A 22282-nucleotide genomic window follows, 5' to 3' on the forward strand; every position below is an offset into this window, starting at 1 on the left:
GATTTCCTGCATGGGGGAATGAACCATTCCCGAGATTGGAGTAACCAGTCAGATATTAGAGAAAGTTCTTGGAGGTCAGAGGTTATAGGTCATCCCCAAATTCCTAAGGGAAAAAATCCCCAAGTACTCTAACTATGTTCCAGACCTATTTTCTTCCATCTCAAAGATCCTTCTTGCCTAGTTTCAATGAGCAAAGGAATTAAATGCATAAAAAAATTAAATAAAAAAAAAGTGACAGTGAACATAATGTTCCTGGAACAGACTCATCTGACTCCAAGAGCCAAAAATACAACTAAGTAAAAAAAAAAAAAAAAAAAAAAAAAAATCAAACATAACAGGTTTTGATACTGCATTTCTTCTGACAAACCAACTCAAACAATAGTAGATTTTAAATGGATTGGGAAGAGCAGAGGCCTGGAAAGAGACCTCTTGGCTCTGAACAAAAAGGTGCATGTCCAGACAGCTGGAACTGGGCCTGCCCATTGATTTTTGCAAAAGCAATTAAAGCTGTCCACTTTGGAAACAGATTCAGATTTCAGGCTCTGCCATTTACAAGTAACAGTCCTACACATAAGAAATGGCTTTTTACGTAAGCTCTACAATTCACCATTTAAATCGTTCCTTAATGGAAACTAAATCTAATTTTGCCACAGAAACTGAATGATGCACAGATGTCTCCCCAGCTGCAATCAACTCTCAGGTCACACAGACCAGACCAGGAGGTCTCACACTGAATAAAGCATAATCTTATCAGTGGCTTTTGAGGAACAGAGGAAAACTAAAGAGTAGAATTTCTTTAAGTTGGTACGCCATGAGAATTTTTGGCTGGGGCTTACGCAGACAGCCTGGTCCTGCAGACTGCATGCCCGTTAGCAGAGATGCACACCCACCGTGTACCTTTGGGTTTAGGTTCTCCCAAAAGGAGCCCAAGTTCTGGCAGGCTCAGGACAGGAAGCAAAGCAAAGCACAGCACACAGCATGGAGGATGCTCAGCAGTCGCTTCAAAAGTGCATCCCAATCTGAACTAAAACTGTTACTGGAGGCACACATTTAGAAGCCTCTAAAAAACTTATTTTGATCTACAACTAAAAAGTTATTTAAAAAAAAAATTCCATCAAAGTTCTCTGAAGAGTCATTCCCTTCAAAAGTTACCCACAGGCAGCTCTATCGGTATGCTTTAGGCAAAACTACTGAACTTTAAAGCAAATGCCTCCAGTTTTGAGGGTTCTTCATTCCACATGTATGCACATCTTCCATATAAGCCGTTGCAGTGTGAACAGACACAGAGATGGATGCCGCAGGAGGAATCCATCTCGTTTCATCCCTATCTTATTAAAGCCAAAGACAACCAAAGTTAAAACAAGTCACTGTCATCTAATACGTAATGGTATTACAATTAATGGCTACTGGGATCCAGATGCCTCAGTGACGAATTGTCATCACCACTCTTGCAACTCAGGTCAGTAGGAATGAAGTGATTGGAAACACACAAACAGAATTCTGCTCCAAACGTGGCATCAGTCAGGGAGCAGTGAATCAGATCATTTTATAAGCACGTGGAAGAGAACCATCATGCCGAAACAAAGCAGCAGACAGAACTGAACTGACTCAATACATTCCAGGGAAAATTTTGCAACAAAACCACCAGTCTGTTATGTAAGAAAACATTTCTTAGGCCTTTATTTACAAAAGCTTTAAAAACAAATACCCTCTGTTATGCAAATTATTTGTTGTTTAAAAAGGACCACCCAGTTACATCATCGTAACTCAATGAAAAAAAGGTGTTGGATTTTTTGCTTTTAAGTACAAGGTAAAACAGAATAATTTGGCGCACATTTGGAGATTCTTCCACTATTGATTTCTGCGTCGAACACGCACACACATACGCGCGCGCAGGCACACACAGGCACACAATGTCGCACATTCCATCATTTCAGGCTAGTATTTAGCTATTCAATACCAAAACTCCTTCCTGCACAACTGCTCTGTACACATGCTATGCAGAGTTAAGAACATGCTTTAGGGTCCTTTAAAACAATATATCTAAAATATATTGCTAAGATACACTCAAAAATAAACTAGCATTACACTCCTCAGGTAACTTTATTAGCTATAAGTTATTTATATTTTGTTGTTTTACAACAAATACCTGTAACATCTGTCTTTGTAGCAACTACAAAAAAAGCACGATTTAACTGTCCTTCTGATTCAATAATTCAATTAAATAGCATTTTTTCAGATCTTTGGGTTTTATCTTCAACTAAACTGACTTTCAAAAATCATCAAATCAAGTACATAATAAATATGACTTCATAAAAAATATCTGAAGTGTACATGACTAGAATAAAAGCTAGGAAGTTGATCAAGGGAAGTGTGCCATTACAAAACTCCTACTATTCCGACATCCTTCAACTCTCAGCTTAACGGCAAAAACGCTAAAGTCATCGCTGTTCTTTTCCTGAAGGGTGTAAAGCTGTTTTTTCAAGCTTCTTTTCCCCCATCACAGAGCGGTTTTAAAGCAGCAGGCCAACCAGCAGTTGACAAGCGCAGGATGTGTTTGAAGAGGACTGAACACTAGTGAAACAACAGCAGTTGCTATGATTTCAGTAGTTTGTTTTGCTTGAAGAAACGGCGGTTATGCAGCAAATAAGTCACCTTCTGTGGGTTGAGGTACCAAGGAAATGCAGCGTGAAGCTGCTGAACTTGGCAGATGATTGTTTTCTAGCTGAGGGCAAAAGGGGAAAAAAAAACAAAACAAAACAAAACTTCAAATAAAACAGAGGATCTGAGTCAGAGTCGCTCTCTAAAGTGCAAATTTGATGGTCCACAATCTTGAATAGCTAAAACGCCTGCATACTGGAAGGAACAGACATGAATGGGGAAGTGAGTTACACACAGTGCCAGTTAATTTGGAGAAGGGAGGGGAAAGAGACAGAAAAAAACCAGAAGATCAATATAGGTAAGTTTACCAGACATTATGATTTAGCTTTCCCCTTCTCTCTGCCACACTGATCCTACACATGCTTCTTTACAAACAGGCTAGTTATGAGGCCAAAATGTAACCCAGAAAATTTTACGTATCAATATCAAGATCAAAATCTGTGATCGGAACAGTCAAGTTTAGTACATAGAAAGGCAGAAAAGGAAGTGTGCTGAGAAACGAGGAAAAAAAGCTGTATTGTCCAAGGGGTTCAACCAGAGATAAAACCTATATACAAGCACGTGGAGGTCAAAAAGACGGCCTTTCATTTCGTGTCATGACTGTTTGTTGGCTTCTTCTTCATATGCATTTCCTGTGCCGTTTTGTACATACGATGACCCCGAGCCAAGGCCGTATAAGTGGCCACAATATTTAGCATCGTCGATGTGATCTTCAAAGAACATCTAGAGTTAAAAGAAAGACACAAATTATTGTCAAAGAAAAGGCTCAGTTTAAATAGAACTGCAGAAAGACTTTAAAACGTTCCTTTCTTTTTAGCATAAGATATCAAATCCCAATGTGCAAGAGATGATATAATTAACATTAACAACACGCAATCTCAACACGTTAGCATGATGCACTGTGCGACATGATTCTTTGAAGGAAATCTGTCAAGGGATACACTCAGTCTTCCCGTGCACCTTTCCCAATGAAACAGCCAAATGCAGTGTTTTGATAATTTTGTATTATCCGTTATCACCCACTTTTCTGTAAGTGCAGAGATACTTCTCCAGCTAATTTCTCTGGAGTTTCTCACAACAGGCATACACTTAGCATCCACCATGGGTGCCCATACTCCACCCACCCTTCGGGGGGTGGGAGCGTGTGTGTGTCATCATACTCTGTCCCGAAATGGAGGTGTGTCCTCATATAGGGTTTGGGGGTAGGGAGAGTGTGTGAGCACAAAACCCATTATGGAATTTAGGTAATGCAGAAAGATGCATTTCCAACTATGTCCTCCCAGAAGGGGGCTTAATTTAAAAAGGAACAGCAACATTAAAGTACATTTTGTACTAAGAATGCATTTACACCTTACAAGTCTTAATTACAAACAGAGCCTTTCAGTGGAAGGCATATGAAACCCCACGATATTCTGATATTCTACCTTTCAGGCTTAGGTTTTCAAGCAAAAACACAAATCCCCCTCTGCAAAAAAAAAAAAAAAAACCCCAAAAAAACGACAAAACACGACACACCCTACCTTTCAGGCTTAGGTTTTCAAGCAAAAAAACAAAACCCCCCCTGCAAAAAAAAAAAAAAAAAAACCCAAAAAAACGACAAAACACGACACACCTACACAAAAATTCTTCACCCTAAAAACTTCACAGCAACCCTGGACATCCCAGTGGTTGATGTTTTGAGTTGTCATCAACATCAGAAACTTAAGGCAGCCAGAGGCATGCAGGAGGAGCACAATACACAGCCTTATGCAGAGGACTGCACATACCACACAGGCCGAAAAATTCTCCCTTTAAAGCTTTGCTCTTAGTAGCACAGTCTGGACAGAAGGCTCTGTGCTGCAGGAATTGAAGACCTCAATTAAAAGGTTTAAAGCCCCAGCAGTTCTTAAAGAAATCAACAGGTAGGAAAACCCCAAAACAACAGCTCTACTGTTGTAGTATCAGTATTTAAGTATCTCTGATGGTAACAAAAAGATCAGCAACTTTTTTGGCTGGGATTCAAAATCCCAGTAAGTTGCAACTCCTTCACAGTAATTAGCAACACTGTAGTAACACATTTATTAATTTTGTGCCTCTAGAAGCATTGTAAAATGAAGTTTTTTCACTCAAATACATTAACAATGAACTCTACTGAAAAGGCTTTGAAAATGCACATTACATACATTTCTCTCCGCTGACTACTGTGTCCTTATTTAGAAATGCTGTATTTGCAAAGAATCTCTGAAAATACTGAAAAAAACCCATCATGATCATTCCATCTTTGTTGACTTAATTAAGCAAATGCTTTGCACTAAAGAAACTTTAAAGATTTCTACTTCTCCCAATAAGAGCTTTTCATAAACAAATCCAAGAAGCTAATTTGCCATGCAACGCAAACTGCATCTCATTAGAGAAACGATCATGGGTTTGAACCTTTTCCTCTAGAAAACTAACTCGAAAGGCAGTATCTTAGGCATGATTATCATATACTTCCCCTTTCCCTTTTTTTGCTTTGGATTTTGTTTCAAATTCAAGAGTGAAAGATTAACAATACCGAGCAGACGGCCCGGTAGCAGGAGTGGGCTTGGATCATACCAGAACCACAACCCTCTCTGTTGCATCTGTAGCCCACGACCTGCTTGACAACTGCAACAGTGCCAGCGGAGGCAGAACAGAGTGACAGGATGAGCAACCCAGCTTAAATCACAGCATTTATTGTTCCACCTGCTGTCTCACCAGCATTTGTCAGAAACTCGTGGTCATTTTCTCCTTTACACAAAAAAAAAAGGCTGGATTATAGAAGGTAGACACCTCAGCATACAACCCTAAACCTTATTAAAAGGTGAAGGTTTGCTATTGCCATCTGTTTTGACATGGTAAATTGACACTCAATTGCTGGCAGAATACCATGTTCGGATGCACTGGCATTCGACCAGTCCGACTGCTTTCCCAAAGAGGCCCCTTCAGCATTTGTTTGTTCTGCTAATGTAAAATATCTCCCTATGGCATGCAGACAAGCAGCAAGGGTACACGAAGCTTGTAAGGCCCCATTTCCCTCACTGCAAACCTTGAATTAATTGGCCGATGTATAATCTTTTAGGACCCGAGTTAATCTGTGCTTTACTCAATGGTAAGGAACAAACGCATGGACGTTCTCTACCGCAGCCTGAAAGCCATTATTCAATATACCTGTAGCCCGCGAGGTTAGCTAGAAGTAGCTAGTCCAGATGCTCTCCCTCCCCCCCAAGGCCTGACACAAGCAGCCGCATACGCCGGCTGGGTATTACACTGAGCAAAAGCTCCAAAAAAATTGGCTTGTGTACGGTCACCCAGAAGGGAGTCTGGGTCCAGCAGCTCATTACTCACTGCAGCAGCCACCTAAAAAAAAAGGTACTCTGCAAGTCAGGGAAGGAAAAAAAGCCCCCAAACCAAAACTCCACAAAAAATCCAAAAGCCAGGCACGGGCTGGAAACAGGAAGCAGTACTCACTCAGCAGCTAAGCAGGGAACCAGTAGGGCTGGTTCACACTTGCTCTGGGGAAAATACAGGTGGTCTTATTTTTGTCAAGAAAGGAGTGACAGAATCACAGAACGGTCAGGGTTGGAAGGGACCTCTGGAGATCATCCAGTCCAATCCCCCTGCCAGAGCAGGGTCACCTACAGCAGGTTGCACAGGACAGCGTCCAGGTGGGTTTTGAATGTCTCCAGAGCGGGAGACTCCACCACCTCTGGGCAGCCTGTGCCAGTGCTCTGCCACCCTCAAAGTAAAGAAGTTCCTCCTCATGTTTAGATGGAACTTCCTCTGTTCAAGTTTGTGCCCGTTACCTCTTGTCCTATCACTGGGCACCACTGAAAAAAGATTGTTCCCATCCCCCTGGCACCCTCCCTTTAAGTATTTATAAGCAGTGATAAGATGCCCCCTCAGTTTTCTTTTCTCTAGACTAAAAAGACCCAAGTCCCTCAGCCTTCCCTCAGAAGAAAGATGCTCCAGGCCCCTAAGCCCCCGCAGCCGTTCAGAGACCTGCTTAAAATACAGCAGACAGAGTCAGCAATCCCATTTGACTATCACAGCACATTACTATCATGGAGATAAAACCAATACATCCACCTACTTCTCTCATTTTGAAAAAGGCCATTCCTGTGAGTAAAGAATCAGATCCTGCCTGATGCTGTGGTCCTATCCTTTCCAGCTCTAACTGCTCAGCCACTTCTTGTAATCCACCCTGAAAAAGAAAACATTTTTGTTAACTGCTGAAAAAAAAAAATTAGATCAGAAAACTGAACAGCTGTGTTTGGGAAAATCTGTTACACAAGTCATACAACCTCAGGTATATTTTGACATTTGCACAGTAGCCGAAACTGCCATTATACTAGGTTAAATACACACCTGGAGAATCAAACTTCCAGTATCAATAGCAACATTAGAATTCTGTGTCAATATAGATTAAATAAAGCCGTATCTGTGACCAACAAAACTACTACTCCTTCGCGCTCCGGCTTCTCCAGTAACCAGATGTCATTAGTAGCCAAACAATTCCTTCAAGATGTTGAAAGGACTGGCAATGCTGAAGAACAAAACCAGGTGTTCCTGTATTCCTTCTATTTGAATGAAAGTTTAAAATGTAAAAACGTTGTTCTACAAACACAAGAATTCAAGTGCTTACAAATGAGGTGCCCAATATGCCTCCATGTGTTAAAGTATCAAGGCTTCCTTTGAAAGAGACCTTTTTCTTTCCACTTACCTTCCAACAATTAAGTTTAGGGTTTTTCTACTCCCCTTCAGAAAAACTGAGAGTATCCTTAAGCATCTAGAACACTACAGGGAGTCCAGGAAAGTGTTACACAAGCAGGCATTTAGAAACCAGGTGGTAAAGGCAAAAAAAGGAAGAAAGTGCCTATCCCATCTCTACGAGACATTCTACCCCTCTTTCAAGTTTGGTTCATTAGCTGCCATAAGAAGATGGGCGGTGAGTGGGGTAAACGCAAAAAAAAAATCCATCTTCTTTCAACTAGCTTTCTAAGATACTAAAATCCAAGGGCTTTTCTGTTAAGAGATGTCACATCTGTAATGAAACCTACTTCTTAAAGTATATAAACATCTCGCATACATACAAAAAGGGAATAATTTAAAACAGTCATTGTCTGGTTTGAATGTTGATACAAGACTGAAGCTGTAGACACCACTCCAAAGCTGCAAATCTATCTGCTCTTAAAGGTAAAACTTCTCAAATTTTGAAGCAAATTTTCTTCCCAATATGCGGAGTGACTAAAGAAACCTCTTTTTAGTGCCCCCAAATGGTAATAACCACTAGGCGTGGAAGCAAACCCACCAGAAGTCAGTTTGGTTTTACACAGGTAACAGATACGTTGAAGGACAGACGTGTTATACTGTAACCGCAATCTTTTAACATCGTAAGCTCCACTGAGAGCACTTAATTTTGTACATCAATTATTTTTTAATCATTGAGCCATAAAGCGACTGGAAACAGACTAAAGCACTGCATATTCTTAGAGGTCTAGAAAGATCAAAAAAACCAAAACCAAAATCCTTAGTGCTGCCATAAGCTTTGCAAGGCAAAAATGTCGCAGAGGCAATGAATGCTTTTAAAGAAAAAGTGCCTAGTATCTGAGTTCACTTTCCTCACACTCTTAACCTGTCCAAAGTACCGGAAGGGAAGCAATAAGAGGCAAAAGCATAACAAAGTTAAAACTCACAGAGCAATACAAATAAAGTCTGACCCCAAAAATCGGATCAAGCATTACAGAATTTCCTGTGAACCTTACTGCAACAGGTTTGGGCCCAGGTCTTTGTTTCGTTTAAAAAGATGGAAGCTTCAGTAATAATATTTCCAAGTAAGACCTACAAACCAGCATGAAGACCCAGTACTGGTATGCCTAGTTTTATTCCAGCTTGAGCAGCAGATAGTTTACAGAAGTTTAAGACAAGAGTAAGTCTATACACTACAGAGTTAAGCAAGCACTGAAGCTAGCTTCTTTTATGTGCTTGGATACAACATTTGAAAACTACAGACATGCTCAGTTATTTAACTTACACTCTCAAAAAGATGCTGAGGATTGGTGTGCAGGGGGAAAAAAAACGCATCTCGGATACAAGTGTGTTCTGCGCATTCGAACTCCAATAACAAGTTGTTAGATAGCAAACAGCAGTTAAGCCCGTACCCTTTCAAGGCACAGTTTTCTGCTCCTAGACCCTGTGCTTCCTTCAAGCTGCAAATTAGCAGTGCCTCGCCACCAGGTTCTGCTAGCTGTCAGACTGTCTACTCTAGCTTCCAATAACTTTGAAAAAAACCCCAAACACTCAAAAATAAAAATCAGTAATATTTACACAGCAGCTGCAAGCTCTAGAATGTAGACTTAGTAAGTCAAAATTTACAGTAACAGCAGCCTACAGAAGAATGCTTTGTAAACAGTGGTTTTAATGGTATATATCTATTTGTAAATACATCACACACCACTTTTGTGTTAAACTTCTTGGTCTACAATTGCAATAATTACAGAATAAAACCTGGTTGTCTCTGAAAATTAATAGTCTACGGAGATTCTCCTTCAGGCTAGACTTTTGCACTCCAGATAGGAACATTCAACTCTTGGAAGAGGACAAATTCTTTCGTATTTTCAGAGCATCGGTCTTTCAAGAAAGAGGCCACAAAATGATTTACGTCATCACACGACCATAGACAACAGCAAATCCAGTTCAAACTCTCAAGTGTCATAGCACTGGTAACTAGAGTTCATTGTTCTGTACAACCCTCCAGACTAAAAGCAAGTTTCCAATAATGTCTGTAAGTCTACATTACTTAGAGTTGCCATTACTATCAAAAGGTCTGCAATTGTCAACATAGAAAGATTTTTAGAAAACAAGTGAGAATTTAACCTATACTACGTTATTATCTCAAGTTAACTCCCACTCTGCATGCCAGTGAAGTACACTCATGCCCATCTGAGTTAGAGTAACATACTGTAAATTAATTTAACAGTATGTTACTAATTTAACAGTATGTTACTAATTCCACAAGAACATCATCGACCAGCTTCCTGATCCTCTTCTCAATGCCGTAAACTCTTTTTTGGGGTGCGTGGGGGCAGGCAGTGGGGACCCTACAGCAAGTCAGCAACTTTCATACGAAAAACGACATAGATAAGTCAATAAAGGACAACTGCACAGCAGTTCAATTCACTGCAATTTAATAGAGATTGAAAGTGACAGACATTAGGAGACAGTGCATGCATTTTTAGTCACAACACTGAATGTTTAGAAACTTGGTTCAGACAGCTGCTCTCAGTACAGTACAAGTCCACCATCACTTCATGGCTGGTAAATGTGGAGGGGCAGGGTAGTCCACATCCCTTCCCCTCCTGCCATTACCAGGCTGCAAATAAGGTGACAGGAACAAGACTTACTGTAGGAAAGTTGACCTACAGCTCTGCAAAAAAAAAAAATAACAGATATCACCCTTGTTCTTAAGGTTTGCTTAAATTAGACCTGTGAAGGTTTTTCTTGTCTTCCAAAAAAAAATTACTACCTCTAAACAATGCAGGTTTACACATAACTATGTCTTAATGAAATGACAGGAAATACAACCCCCTCCTCCCCAAACCCAGTGGGAATGTCACCTCTGGAATGGTGACACAGAACATCATTCCATCACCTTTCCTAAGTCACTAAAGTTGGATTATACATTCTGTTCTTGGTCAGTGTGTCGCCACCACTAGGCACCAGATCCTTTCTTTGCTTCACCAAGAGTGAGAGTGAGGGGGATTTTTGTTTGAGATTCCCCCTCACCCCTCCTTTAAGACTCCTGAAGTTCCCGAACATTTCATTTTTAGTTCTGGCCTCTGTGGAGAAAAACTGTTTCTAAGATGTTCTCTAATCCTCAGCTATTTTCCCAGCTGATTATACCAATAACAACTCCAGATGAACACAGGTAGGTATACTTTTCGTACTCGCTGGAAGAGAGGTCTCCATTTTCAACATTAATTTGATTAACAAAAATATGCACACACCTTACTTCCCACACAAGTAGGCTACTACTTTAAAGTGACACACTATCAGTTTCTCAGAAGGAAACAGAGGACTATAAACCCCCCGCAGATCACTAGTCGAGCACGACGCAGCGACGAGCCATTCCTTAGTTCAGATTTGGTTGTATTACAGTCAGTGCTCTCTTTCCTGCAGGTTCTCATTAAGAAAGCCTAGAGAATGGAGTCACTTTCCATAAAAGCAGCAAGTCATTAATTGCCTCAGATGAGCGATGCACCTCATTCCAGCAGCAGTCCAGACTCTTACAGTTCTTTGGCAAGTAAAGCTGTTAATAATCCCTGTAGCATCTTTCTTTCACTTGCTGTCTTCCCCTTCACATACTTAGTTCCAGTTTCCATTCATTCTCCAGTCCAATAAAGTATCCAAATTTTATGCCTGATAGAGTAAGCCAATCAGTAACCCCGCTGGCCTGATATGAGAGTTTAGTTTCTAGTACTGTGGTTTTTTCTAGAAGTCACACGTTGTCCCTGAACATATGCTGTTGTTTATCTTGCCTTATGGGGCCATCTGAAACATTCTTCGCTCCATTCCTCTTCCCAAGACACTTCCACAGCATCATCGTTGCAATTACCTTTGCCAAGATGACTGCAGTCCTTTAGTGGACTGCACAATGAGGAAATAAGAGCATACGAAACCCATCAATTCTTATGGCTCAAGAAGCGAAGGATCAATTCCAAACACGGGTTTATCATCTGTCAACAAAGACTGGCCACTATAAATACAGTATTAACATGCTATTTTTAAACAGTAAGCAGTTATAAAAATCAATCTGTGCTCCTGCCTGCCTCTATGAATAGCTTTTAATATGAAATGTATAATGTTCGAGACAAAAAGGCTGTTTAATGGGTATTATCAAAGCAAAACCAGAAAATAAAAATATAGAAAATAAGTATTTTTAAGTAGAAAGTACTCTCTCTCCAAAACCAAAAATTTGTTCTGAGCAATTAACAGATGACTTACCTTCAGATTTTTGCAACTCTTCATGAGATATTTTACATCATAAATGACAGGGAAAAACAACCGCAGTATCTCAAAGAAGTCCAACTCTTCTTCAGGTAAATTAGAATTTGTCAGGATTTTGATTAGATAGCCAAAGTCATATCCACTGCAAATTAATAACAAAAAACCAATATAAGCAAATAACTTATAAGCATCATTCTCGCTTCCAACGTCAAGACTTTACTATACATCAACAGGACATTTTGCTTAATTTCAACGCAATTAAGACCAACTCTTACAACAGACTAAGCCTCAGTGCAAATGGCCCCATAGCAGCCTTCAGGAAAACATTTTAATTTAGTCTCAATGAGGCCAAGTGAAGAAGCAGAAAAGAAGATCCGCCTAGAGGAGCTTCTCCAAATCCTGAAACAACATAGTGCTGCTGGGGCTCCATCTGATAACAAGAACTTAAACTATAAAGACTCCTAGCTGGTTCCTTTCACACAGACTGGAGTTTCTCACTCCAAACTGGATGACATAGTCACTTCTACAGTTCTTGAAATCCAAAGGATTCATGAGTTTCCACAGCCAACATGCGCTTATACCTGGAGGGAAGTTTCACCCTCAGCAATGAAAGAGCAGATTTTCTTTCAACTTTCCCAATTAAATCAGGACAGTTAGACAACCAAAAAAAAAGTATTTGGTAGACTGTTACTCCTTTTGGAGACAAGGACAGATTAAGCTGGAAAATTTTATGTGTGTACGTGTAAGTCAGCAGGAGGCAGCAGGATAACTGAGCAGTATGGGTTTGGTAGAAGAAACTGAGGTATTATATACTGCATATTTGTGTGCATGTAGCGGAAAGAAGAGTTTGAGAAGACTCCCTCCTCAGTAACTTGGCTGAAGAAAGAGGACATAGGAATGAGGTGTGGAAGTAAAAGGGAAAGTCATGTACTTTTACAGAGGGTTGAGAGGAAACAGAGGGTTTAAATCATAGGAAAACCAGGTGTCAGGTATTAAGCGGGACCGAACACCACAACAAAAACGACTACTTATCCTTTTCCCTAGGAAAATCTGTCATGGTTTCAGCTGGACTGGCAACTAAACAAACGACAAAGGCAGAGATTACAAACCAGATTATTCATGATCTGATCATGAATCTGATCCGTTCTGATCCCTGGTACTTGCAGGATTGCTCATGCACATATACACTGAACTAGATGGGAGACCAACACCTTATCTTGTTATTATGCGTGCATTGAACCAAATCAGTTCCTAGATTTTATTGATGTGCAATTTTAAAAGTGTCTGTACTAACAAAGAAGATGAAAACACACAGCAGGGCTGCCTCTACTGAAGACTGCATCAGTTTTGCCGCTTAAGGAACCTTAGTGTATAGTCGAGAGACACTGAAGTGAATGGGTGGCCACCACAGACTCCAAATTCCCAGTTTAAGACTTTGTGTTCATTCTTGGTTACATGAGGATCGTACTCAAACCCAGGAATTTTGCAACTTGGTAAATCTTGACTGAGATCTGTGACTGCGAGGTGAGCAATACAGAAGACAAATCAGATAAGAGCGCTGTGCTACTGATCCTGTGGATATTCAGCACCCACAAAGACTGGTGCCTTCTGATGCAGGCTCAAGGCTTTAGCTTGCATACTCAACGTAAAGAAGATTGCTTTCTGTATCTTTTGTATATAATGGGATTCTTTACATCATCTTTCTCTTATTAATTTCTACACAGAGGACAGAAAATCTTGAATATACTGGGAATGAACAGATTCTTTCCATTAACACAAGATAAACAAAAGGTACGGAATATTGCGGCTCTCCCATGGGGGTTTCCAGTGCTCTAAATAGGAATTTCACGTTGAATGAATCCTGCACTGCATCTGGTGCTTTGAAGCTGTGCTGGCAGCACTCCAATCTCCACAGCATCAGCCACTGGCCAGGGAGCAAAGAAGCCAAAGATAAAGAAGGATTTCAGCTGAGTCTTACAAAGTAAAAACCTGCAGTATACTTGGCAGACAGTAGCTTAGACACTTAATGTTATTAGATCACCTATGAAGGGGAAAAAAAAGTGGCGTGGAAGCCTGTTATCAACATAAAGCCTTCTATAGAAAAAGAAAAAAAGCGCCACATTAGCAAAAAAGGTTGTTCAGAAAGATGCAAAAAAAGACTGTTCAGGATTAAGGAGATTTATTCCTCTAGAGGTTAAGAGACCTTATCAACTGACTGAATTCCTGACATCTATCAGCTCTGTGGCTCAAATGTAACATTCGTATTAAAACTTCTACAGTGAAGAACACAGTACTTGTGCTCCTCTTCTAAAGAAAGTTTGACTCCCCTCCTCTTCCAACAAAAAAAATGATGTGCATGACTGAATTATTAGAAAACAGATGCTCTCAAACACTTCCGATCCCTATTAAGAATCAAGTGCTGTAAGAAACGTCAAGATTCATTTACTATTTGTATTGAGAGGAAGCAGGCTATCATAAATCTGCAATTTCAATGAAGAATTACATATATCTGTACTTTTCTGTATTGTAGCACATTCTTTCATTCTGGGATCCTCATGCAGAAAAAGGGAACAGGATATCTGAACAGTGGACTTAACAGGCAGGATTACCCTTCCACTGCATGACAGCATTCAGTCAGATAGCTGATCTTGGATCCTAAGCACAGGTTAGTTTTGGTCAGCTCAACCAAAAGATGTCTCACATTCCTTAAGTTCCAGCTGCTTACACTTAGTCCCACGGAGTTTGTAACAATCACCACAAAACCCACACTTTAGTAATCACAACGATGTCGATGCCTTGATACAGCATCTTTTTAGTATACTTTTCAGGGATAATATGCTCCAGTCATCCAAGCTTACACAGACTTAAGAACTGTCACTCCAATTCAAGTCTAAGGTATATCTAGTTCAAAAATTGAGTGGCCACTGCCAAACACTAACAGAAGGGTAAGAAAGTGCACAGTTAGCAATTACGTAATTACCCGCTCATTAAAGAAGTTTTCTTCTAACCCTCTAACAAATTAGTGGTTGGTTTATACCCTGAAGCACATAGGCTTCATTTCCTTAAAAAGCTTTCATCATTTCTAATATAATCACCTAAATTTACTAAGTGGAGCTGTACAGCAACATAAGCACTCTTACAACCACCTTCCCCCTCACCCCCTTTTTTCACTGAACGTGGACAGCTGTAGGCAACAAGACCATGGAAAAGATCAAACGTGTCTGTATTTCTTTCCCTCACTATCTAGGAAGAGTTCAGATAGCCAATTAACAATGAATTCTACTCAAGCACCAACAGCCTCTGAAACAAATCAAAACCCGACAGAGCTGAGAAAGCTTTACTTCATTTTATACCTGGCTAACAGAAATGAGCCAACAGATTAAATTTTACTAAAGGTTAGACACAAATGATTATCGAAATACAATAGCTTGGAACTTTCCAGCTTTCCAAAAACATCTGGGTTAAGAGGCGTGTTTGCACAGAGCCTCCAAAGGTAGACTGAGGAGGCTGCACACAGGTGGACACTCAAAGCTTCAACAGATCAGTCAGTCAAACATCCACAAAAAAAAGTGTTTCAGCTGTTCTGTTTTATAACTTGTTAGACTGCCGAGCACTCACAGCTCTCTTGGCTGTGACAAGAATCAGAAATTCAGGGCTTCCCCCTCCTCTCTCATTGACTCAAGCACATTTTAACACACACAAAAGATTTGATGGAGTCTCTTATAAAGTTGTGGTATAAAAGGATCAGTGACAGTGCAAGTGTTTCTTCACTCATGCCTGGCAGAACTGCATGTCCACATAGATTGGCCAGTAGGTCAGGACACCAAGGCAGCTACACCAAATGCAAGAGATAAAAAGCGCACAAATAAAACTATTTGAGAAGTTAAGAGCTTAGAAATAAACTACGTAAGAGTTCAAGGAAATCAAAGACTGGGGAATGAAACAAAACCAAAACATAACCTCACTGAGAAAGGAGTAATTCCCCCTCTGCCTACTTCTTAAGAGACTCATAAATGTTGAGGGTTAGTAGTAATTAAAGCACTTTAAGGAAACGGAAGCAATAGCACAGTCAGCAACTATCAAGCACAGTTTTTCCAGTAGTCAGAGACCTACTGCATGGAGAGCCTACAGAAACAGGTTTTCAACTAAGCTGTCCCACTGTTTTAAGTTTCCACTGATAGAACATAATCACAACCACCTGTTTACTATTTTTTGTGGCACATTTTACATGACCCATGCTCATTTATAGCTTTGTGCAATCTTGGCTTCCTCAGAACTTAACCCACTACTCCAGGGTTTTTGCGCTCAAGACCGTATCACCATCCTCTGTCAAGCACAAAAGCCTTTCATCGCTCTCCGACTTCAAACACAGCTATGGATAATCAGTGTTGGACAAACATTTGCTGGAATAGCTGCCTTAAGAGGATTTTTAAAGACATTTTCAGTGAAGTCCACAACAGAAACTCATTTTAGCACAAACAAAACCATTCCAAAAACCCTTCATAAGCTGCACCAGTAAAAATGGCATTATTGCACAGTTTGCACTACAGGTCGACCAGCACATTAGGAATCACACATGATCAATATAATTATGCTTCAAAAACAATCCCTCATGTAGAAACAGCTCAGGTATTCTTTTGCTAGGATAGCTTACATTGGGCCCTTAAGGTTATTATTAGGCGATACTGGAAAAACACCGTTTTGTAGCCGCTTCTACATGGCAGTGTCTGTTCATGTACCAGTTACACGCGTAACATGCCTCCCTTCTCCTGAACCATCCAAGTCATTTTACTGCAGCCAAGCTTAAATCACAAATATCCATATAAGAGCCCATAATAATGGGTTTAAGAAGCTGAAAGAAACTTAAATGACTAATTCAGCCTTTGTAGTTATTTTGACACCATTCATGGCATTCACCTTCCAGTATTTTTCCCCAAGGTGCCACCCTAGTAGCAAGATAGCAACCGTAAGATTATTTTGGAGTCATACTGTGAGATGAGACAGAAGATGTAAGCAAATTAGGTGACGAGCACACTCAAAGAAGATACTCTTTTTTTGTTGGTGTTGTCAATTGTCTCCCCCCCCCCTTTCGCAAAGGCAGTCTAACACTTGCTTTCTACGAAGCAAGTCAAAAAGCTGAATTCTGCAACAGGCTGTTATATGCACCTTTCTTACTGTTTTACATTCCTTGCTGAAGCGATCCTTATTTTTCAGTTAGTTAATAATGTAAGTATTTCTCTAATTCCATGTGGCTTTCTCTCCTCCAACCTCCACTACAAGATTTAATACTAAAGGATGAAGAACTTGGGGTTGTTGGTTTTGTTGTTTTTTTTTTCCCCCCTCATTTTGTCATTACATATTGCCACCCACCAATGTATCATTCATGATAAACAAGAATAAAGCTGCAAGGAAACTATGAGTCTCAGCTAAAACATTTGCTCTACTTTTGTTCACTTGCTTAGCAGCCAGCATTTAAGATGTCAATTTGAGGGCATTACATAGCAATAAGCCTTTAAAGCCACTGCTGCTTGCAAAAAGTGCAAATTATCTCTGGCACGTAGTTGACTATACAATGACTACTGCTTAAGTTTTAAAGTGTTAAATCTTATTAACACCCAGACATCTTTTGTATCTTGACAGATTCATAAGAGATTTAGCATTTGCATTCCTTTTTCTACTTGGAAGAGGAGTTCCAGTGATGGAATAAAAAGTAAAACGTATTCATTTCTGCAGCTAAAATTAAGGCTTATCAGGACTCTCCTTCCAATCTGAGTAATTTTTAGCTGCCCAGATTACCAGGAAATTTAAAACAAATTTAAAAGTGCTTTATAAAACTCTTCAATGATAATGATGCAGTCTCTCCCATGAGATAAACAATAGTTGCTCAGGAATTGCTAAAGAATAGTTTGCTTTTATCACTGTTGCTAGTATTACTTGCATGTATGATATTAAAAGACACAATGCCACCTGGTGGCTTAGGAGTTTCATGTTTTTCTCATTTTCAGTTTTCCATTTACAGCATAAACACCAAAAATAAACACCACTACCACTCTGTACACTCTATTCTTCTAATACAGAATACTATAAGTATTACAGCAGACAGTTTTCCAAGTCTTACCAACCAACTTATGTGCTATATACACTATCAAATGTATACCACAACACACGAGATGTAAAATCCAAGCTCTAGAATTCAATAATCAATAGTGAAAACTTAAATACTTAACATGCAGAATTTACCTATGAAATGAAAGCCACTTGACTCCTTCACACAGTACAACTCCCGATGTCATAAGCAGTTCTGCAAAGTACTGTGTCTCAATTCCTTCTTCCTCATGCTTTTTAAACTGGATACCAGATGTCGTCAGCAGTTCAATAGAGTCCTGGGCATACATATCTTCTCTAAAAATAGAGAGGAAAAGTAAATTTTCAAAGCCTACAAGCCTCAGCGATTATAAACCTGGTAACACTTCTTTTTTGGTATTCATTCTACAGACTTCACTAGCATAGAGCAGAAACAACTTGACTTTGTTCTGTGTTTATTACAAAACCAATCATTTCTCATAGCTTTTTTTAACCTTCACTAGCATTTCACCATTCCCAGCATCTCCTTTCTCGCCTCCTTCATAAAAAACTAGTTTCTGCTCCTCTTCCGGTTACCTAGAATGCCCCTTTTGCAAATCTGCAGAGGAAAGTGAATGCATGAATACATGCATTTTACCAAATAAGATCCATCACTTGAACTGCAACAAATTAAATATAACAGTTGAAGCACTAACAGGTTACATTATAGAACTAGTAACAGTACACTCCAGATCCCAGTGCTGTATTAATTCTGTGGATAATATTTCCTGCACATTTCTTGTGATTTAAGCTTCAGTAAATGTTTAGACACATGTTCATCAAATTTTCCTTCTTGCTACAACTGGAAATTGAGTACTTGCTCCCTCTAGTCAATCCTTAAAATTCAGGTAGCCTAATATTGTCTTTCTAAATGACCAACTTCAAGAGCCATATTTTGGACCTAAATTTAACAGGACGGAAAAAAATTCCTCTATGCCTTGTTTCATCATCTCTTATCCCTGTATTTATTGCCTTTGTCACTAACGTTTTTGTGAAGTCTTAAGGATATTGTGATGAAATGGTGGTTGGTTGTTTCTTTTTTTTCCCCTAAAGTCTAATCTATATCATCATAATAAAGACATAGAACTGCTAACTGAAAAAAACAAGCCACCAAAACCATGGCTCTACTTAGATGATATCCATATTACTGTCCACTATGTACTGTTCTACAAAGTCTCTTCAGTGCATAGCTTTCAATTTTAATAAAAAACCACAGAAAACAGACAAAACCAATATATCAAACTTTACTATTAGATTCAGTTGTAGACTTATATTCCTTATTCCTAATAGCAAGTCATCATTCATCAGAACATAAAGATATATTTTCAAGATTTGTTGTATCTCTTTTCCTCCCTCCCACACAGCTGCTCATTAGTTCTCCAGCTTTAAGGCATCAGCTTCCCAACACCTGTCCATCTCCATAACACATTAAAGAAACCATCCAAAAAAAACACGCCTGTTTTACAGAAAGAAGTTTTAATTCTAGTTTGTTGCTCTGCACTAATCAGGTGGATAGTTAGTTTAGAGAAATATTTATGCTCTTTAAAAGCACACTATAACAAGACCTGACTGGAACCACACACAAACAGCTGTTTTGCTTTAGGAGCAGAACACTTGGCACAGTGCCACTTCCCAAAAGGAAGTTTAGAAGCAGACAAAAATAAGTAATTTCTCCACCCTTGTAAAAAAAAAAAAATGTTTCATGCAGCACTTACCTAGCTTGCCTTTTTGTATAAAATCCCCTCAGTGAACTAGTAAAAAGTTAGTTAGGTTATTACCCACGTGTTGCCTTACTAAACTGTCTTATCTATGCAGCATCTGGAACAAATGATGGAAAACTACTTTTGTTTTCAGTTGCTTGACATGAAGTAGACCTTTGAAGCTCAGAAAATAAAACATAACACAGGCTCTTCTTCCAACATCACAGTTTGGAAGTTATTAATTCATTCCTCCTCTTTCTCCCATACTTAGCAGGACTAGTATAGTCTTCTATTAAGACAATGGATAACTTCCATCCGGCATTTATATGGCCAGTTAAGTTAGAGATACCAAAATATCAAATCTGCACTTCGTTTTCTTTCAAGATGTACTTCAAACAAGCCTAAAAAGAGCGTGTCATTCCTCAGACCAAACTGGTATGTGACAAGCCACAGCACTGCTTGTTTAGAAAACTAGAAAGATCAAGAGAGACAGGAGCAGGTTTTTTTCTTTGTAAGAATCCTGATTACTTTGAAAACAAGTCTTTTTATCCGCAGGAAAAAAAAAGGCCTGTTCTTGAAACCTCCTTTGTAGGCTGCAGTTTTAACTCATGTCTATCAAGCTGTCCAGTGATCAGCTTGTAACACAACTGCCAAAAAACCCCAAGCCTTCAACACGTTTCAGTTTGAGAAGTGTTTGCACTGATACTCAACTCAGGCCATTTGAAAAACTATCAGACCAATGATGTTCCCTTCAGGAAAAAATTCAAGATACTAGTAGCCTCATCAAATACCTGCTAAAGATACAATCAGTACTCCACATAACTGTCTCATCCCACTGGAAAAGTTTGGTTTATACTTAAAGGTTTATCACTGATAAAAACCATATTGTGAAATAAAAGTTCACAATACTATTCCAACAGATGGTTAAAAAGCAAGCTGCTTTTTTACTAACACATTACGCAAAATAATCCAGAACAAAAATCTCCACAGGAGTTATGCTGTAGAATCAATAATCCCTTTCAACCTATTATAGAACAGAATTAAAATATGGTAGCTTAACAGAGTAAGCTGCTTTGAAAACATGAGAAAAGCTGCTGCAGTACTAAAAAACTTACAGTATTTCACCTAGAATACTATCTAGAACTTGTTCTGAGTGTCTTAACAAGAATAACACTATTTTAAAGAGGACAGAACACACTTGCTTTAGAACTCGCTGATAACATTTGTCACACTTCTTTTTAAGTCACTTTGGTAACATTGCAACTTTTCTTCACATGTGGGTATTTTCCATTTATAAATATGCAAAGAAACAACACGTGACTTCTATAACAACTAGTAAGAGTTAAACTAGGTTAAGGTAGAAGCACTCTGAAATGTTAAATATGAAAATGCAGAGCTAACTCTTGCACTGAGTATAAATGCCTCTTTTAAAAAACTTTTCCTAAAATTGCTTAGCATTTTTGACCAAATTACCAACAGTAAGACAGACTGCACAGAAATGAGAGAAGAAAGCATGTTTGACTGACAAAAGTTTTCCTCAAAAAGCGTCTAATGGTATTTCAATCATATAGATAAAAAGACTTGCTAGAGCTTTCACAACCTATAATACATTTTCAATAAGTCAGAAACACACATTCAACAGCACAGGCATTTAACACTTACGTTAAATTAAATTTAAAATTAAATTGCCAAGTTGAAGTTCCTGGAGGGTATTCGCCTTGCTCATTCATAAATGTCAGTCCTAGTTGAATTATTTTTAGCAAGTCTACATTGCAGCGTAATAATTGGTACTGATAGTCTGCATTGCTTCTGAATTCTCCAATAGGCCTTGCAACTACTCCTGGAAATTCTGTATCCTGTAAGAACAGAATTAAAATTTCAACAAAAGACACTCATAAACATTTACGTTGCTCATTTTTAATAAAACATATTTCAAGCATCTGACAGTTTCATAGCTGAAGAGTACTGTGTGTAAATTTGGCTTTTAAAAAGGCAAAAGATTAGGGGCCTAATATATATACAGCATTAATTCAACATTAAGAATCCATTACTCTTCCAGCGAAAATGGATGACCAAGTTTACAGCTTTAATTTACTAAGATCAAATGAAGCCATCGTGCTTTTTGCAGTGATTTGCTAGATAAACATCAAGTGCCCACTTACCATAGCTACATAGTTATACTTCCGTATAACTTGACGTATTTTCTTCATCTCTTCATCCAAGTTACAAGCCCAAACTTCACAGATTCTTTGGCTATGGTCTACGGTAGCTGCTGGCATAGTGGGGGGCTTTAGAGACCATGCATCAAAATTTACACTTGACTGAGGATGAGTTTCATAAAGAGGAATTTAATTACTATTTTTTTTAACCTAAGAGACAAAGAAAGGAAAAGTATCAAGGGTAAGTTTTTATCCTTTATTTATCTGAAATAAAAAAAAAAAAAATACTTACAACACCAGGACCAAGCTTTATGCTTCAGAATTTCATAAAAGCAGCCCAACATCGCCACCAAAACCGTGGGAATTCCGGCTACGCGAGTTCAGATGACTGACTAAAACCCTGTGCTTTCGGTAGCAACTTCTCTACCCGCAGAGAGCCGGGCACAGCGGCGAGGCGCCGCAGTTCACCAGGTAACAGCGACACCTGAGCCCACAGGCGGTATTCCCCCGCGGGTCAGAAGGCCACATTCCTGCGGACCCACCCCACCCGCAAACGAAGCGGCAACGCCACGATAAGCGTGACCCCAAACCCGGGGGGGGGGGACCCGGCGGACGGCAGACAGCCCCCCCAGGGCG

At 39.3% G+C, this 22282-nt stretch overlaps 1 protein-coding gene across 1 annotated transcript; it reads right to left on the reverse strand.

The window, feature by feature from the left end:
* Window positions 1-1647: 1647 nt before the first annotated feature.
* Window positions 1648-21858, reverse strand: CNOT7 (CCR4-NOT transcription complex, subunit 7). Its single transcript, XM_009884991.1, has 6 exons — window positions 21650-21858; window positions 21150-21343; window positions 17905-18066; window positions 11662-11806; window positions 6752-6862; window positions 1648-3384 (listed from the first exon to the last, which is right to left on the reverse strand). The coding sequence occupies exons 1-6, from the start codon at window positions 21764-21766 to the stop codon at window positions 3256-3258; spliced, it is 858 nt and encodes a 285-aa protein (XP_009883293.1). The 5' UTR covers window positions 21767-21858; the 3' UTR covers window positions 1648-3255.
* Between the last annotated feature and the right edge of the window lie 424 nt (window positions 21859-22282).

The sequence above is a fragment of the Charadrius vociferus genome, unplaced genomic scaffold, assembly GCF_000708025.1.
Source record: "Charadrius vociferus isolate BGI_N301 unplaced genomic scaffold, ASM70802v2 scaffold134, whole genome shotgun sequence".
Classification (NCBI taxonomy): Eukaryota; Metazoa; Chordata; class Aves; order Charadriiformes; family Charadriidae; genus Charadrius; species Charadrius vociferus.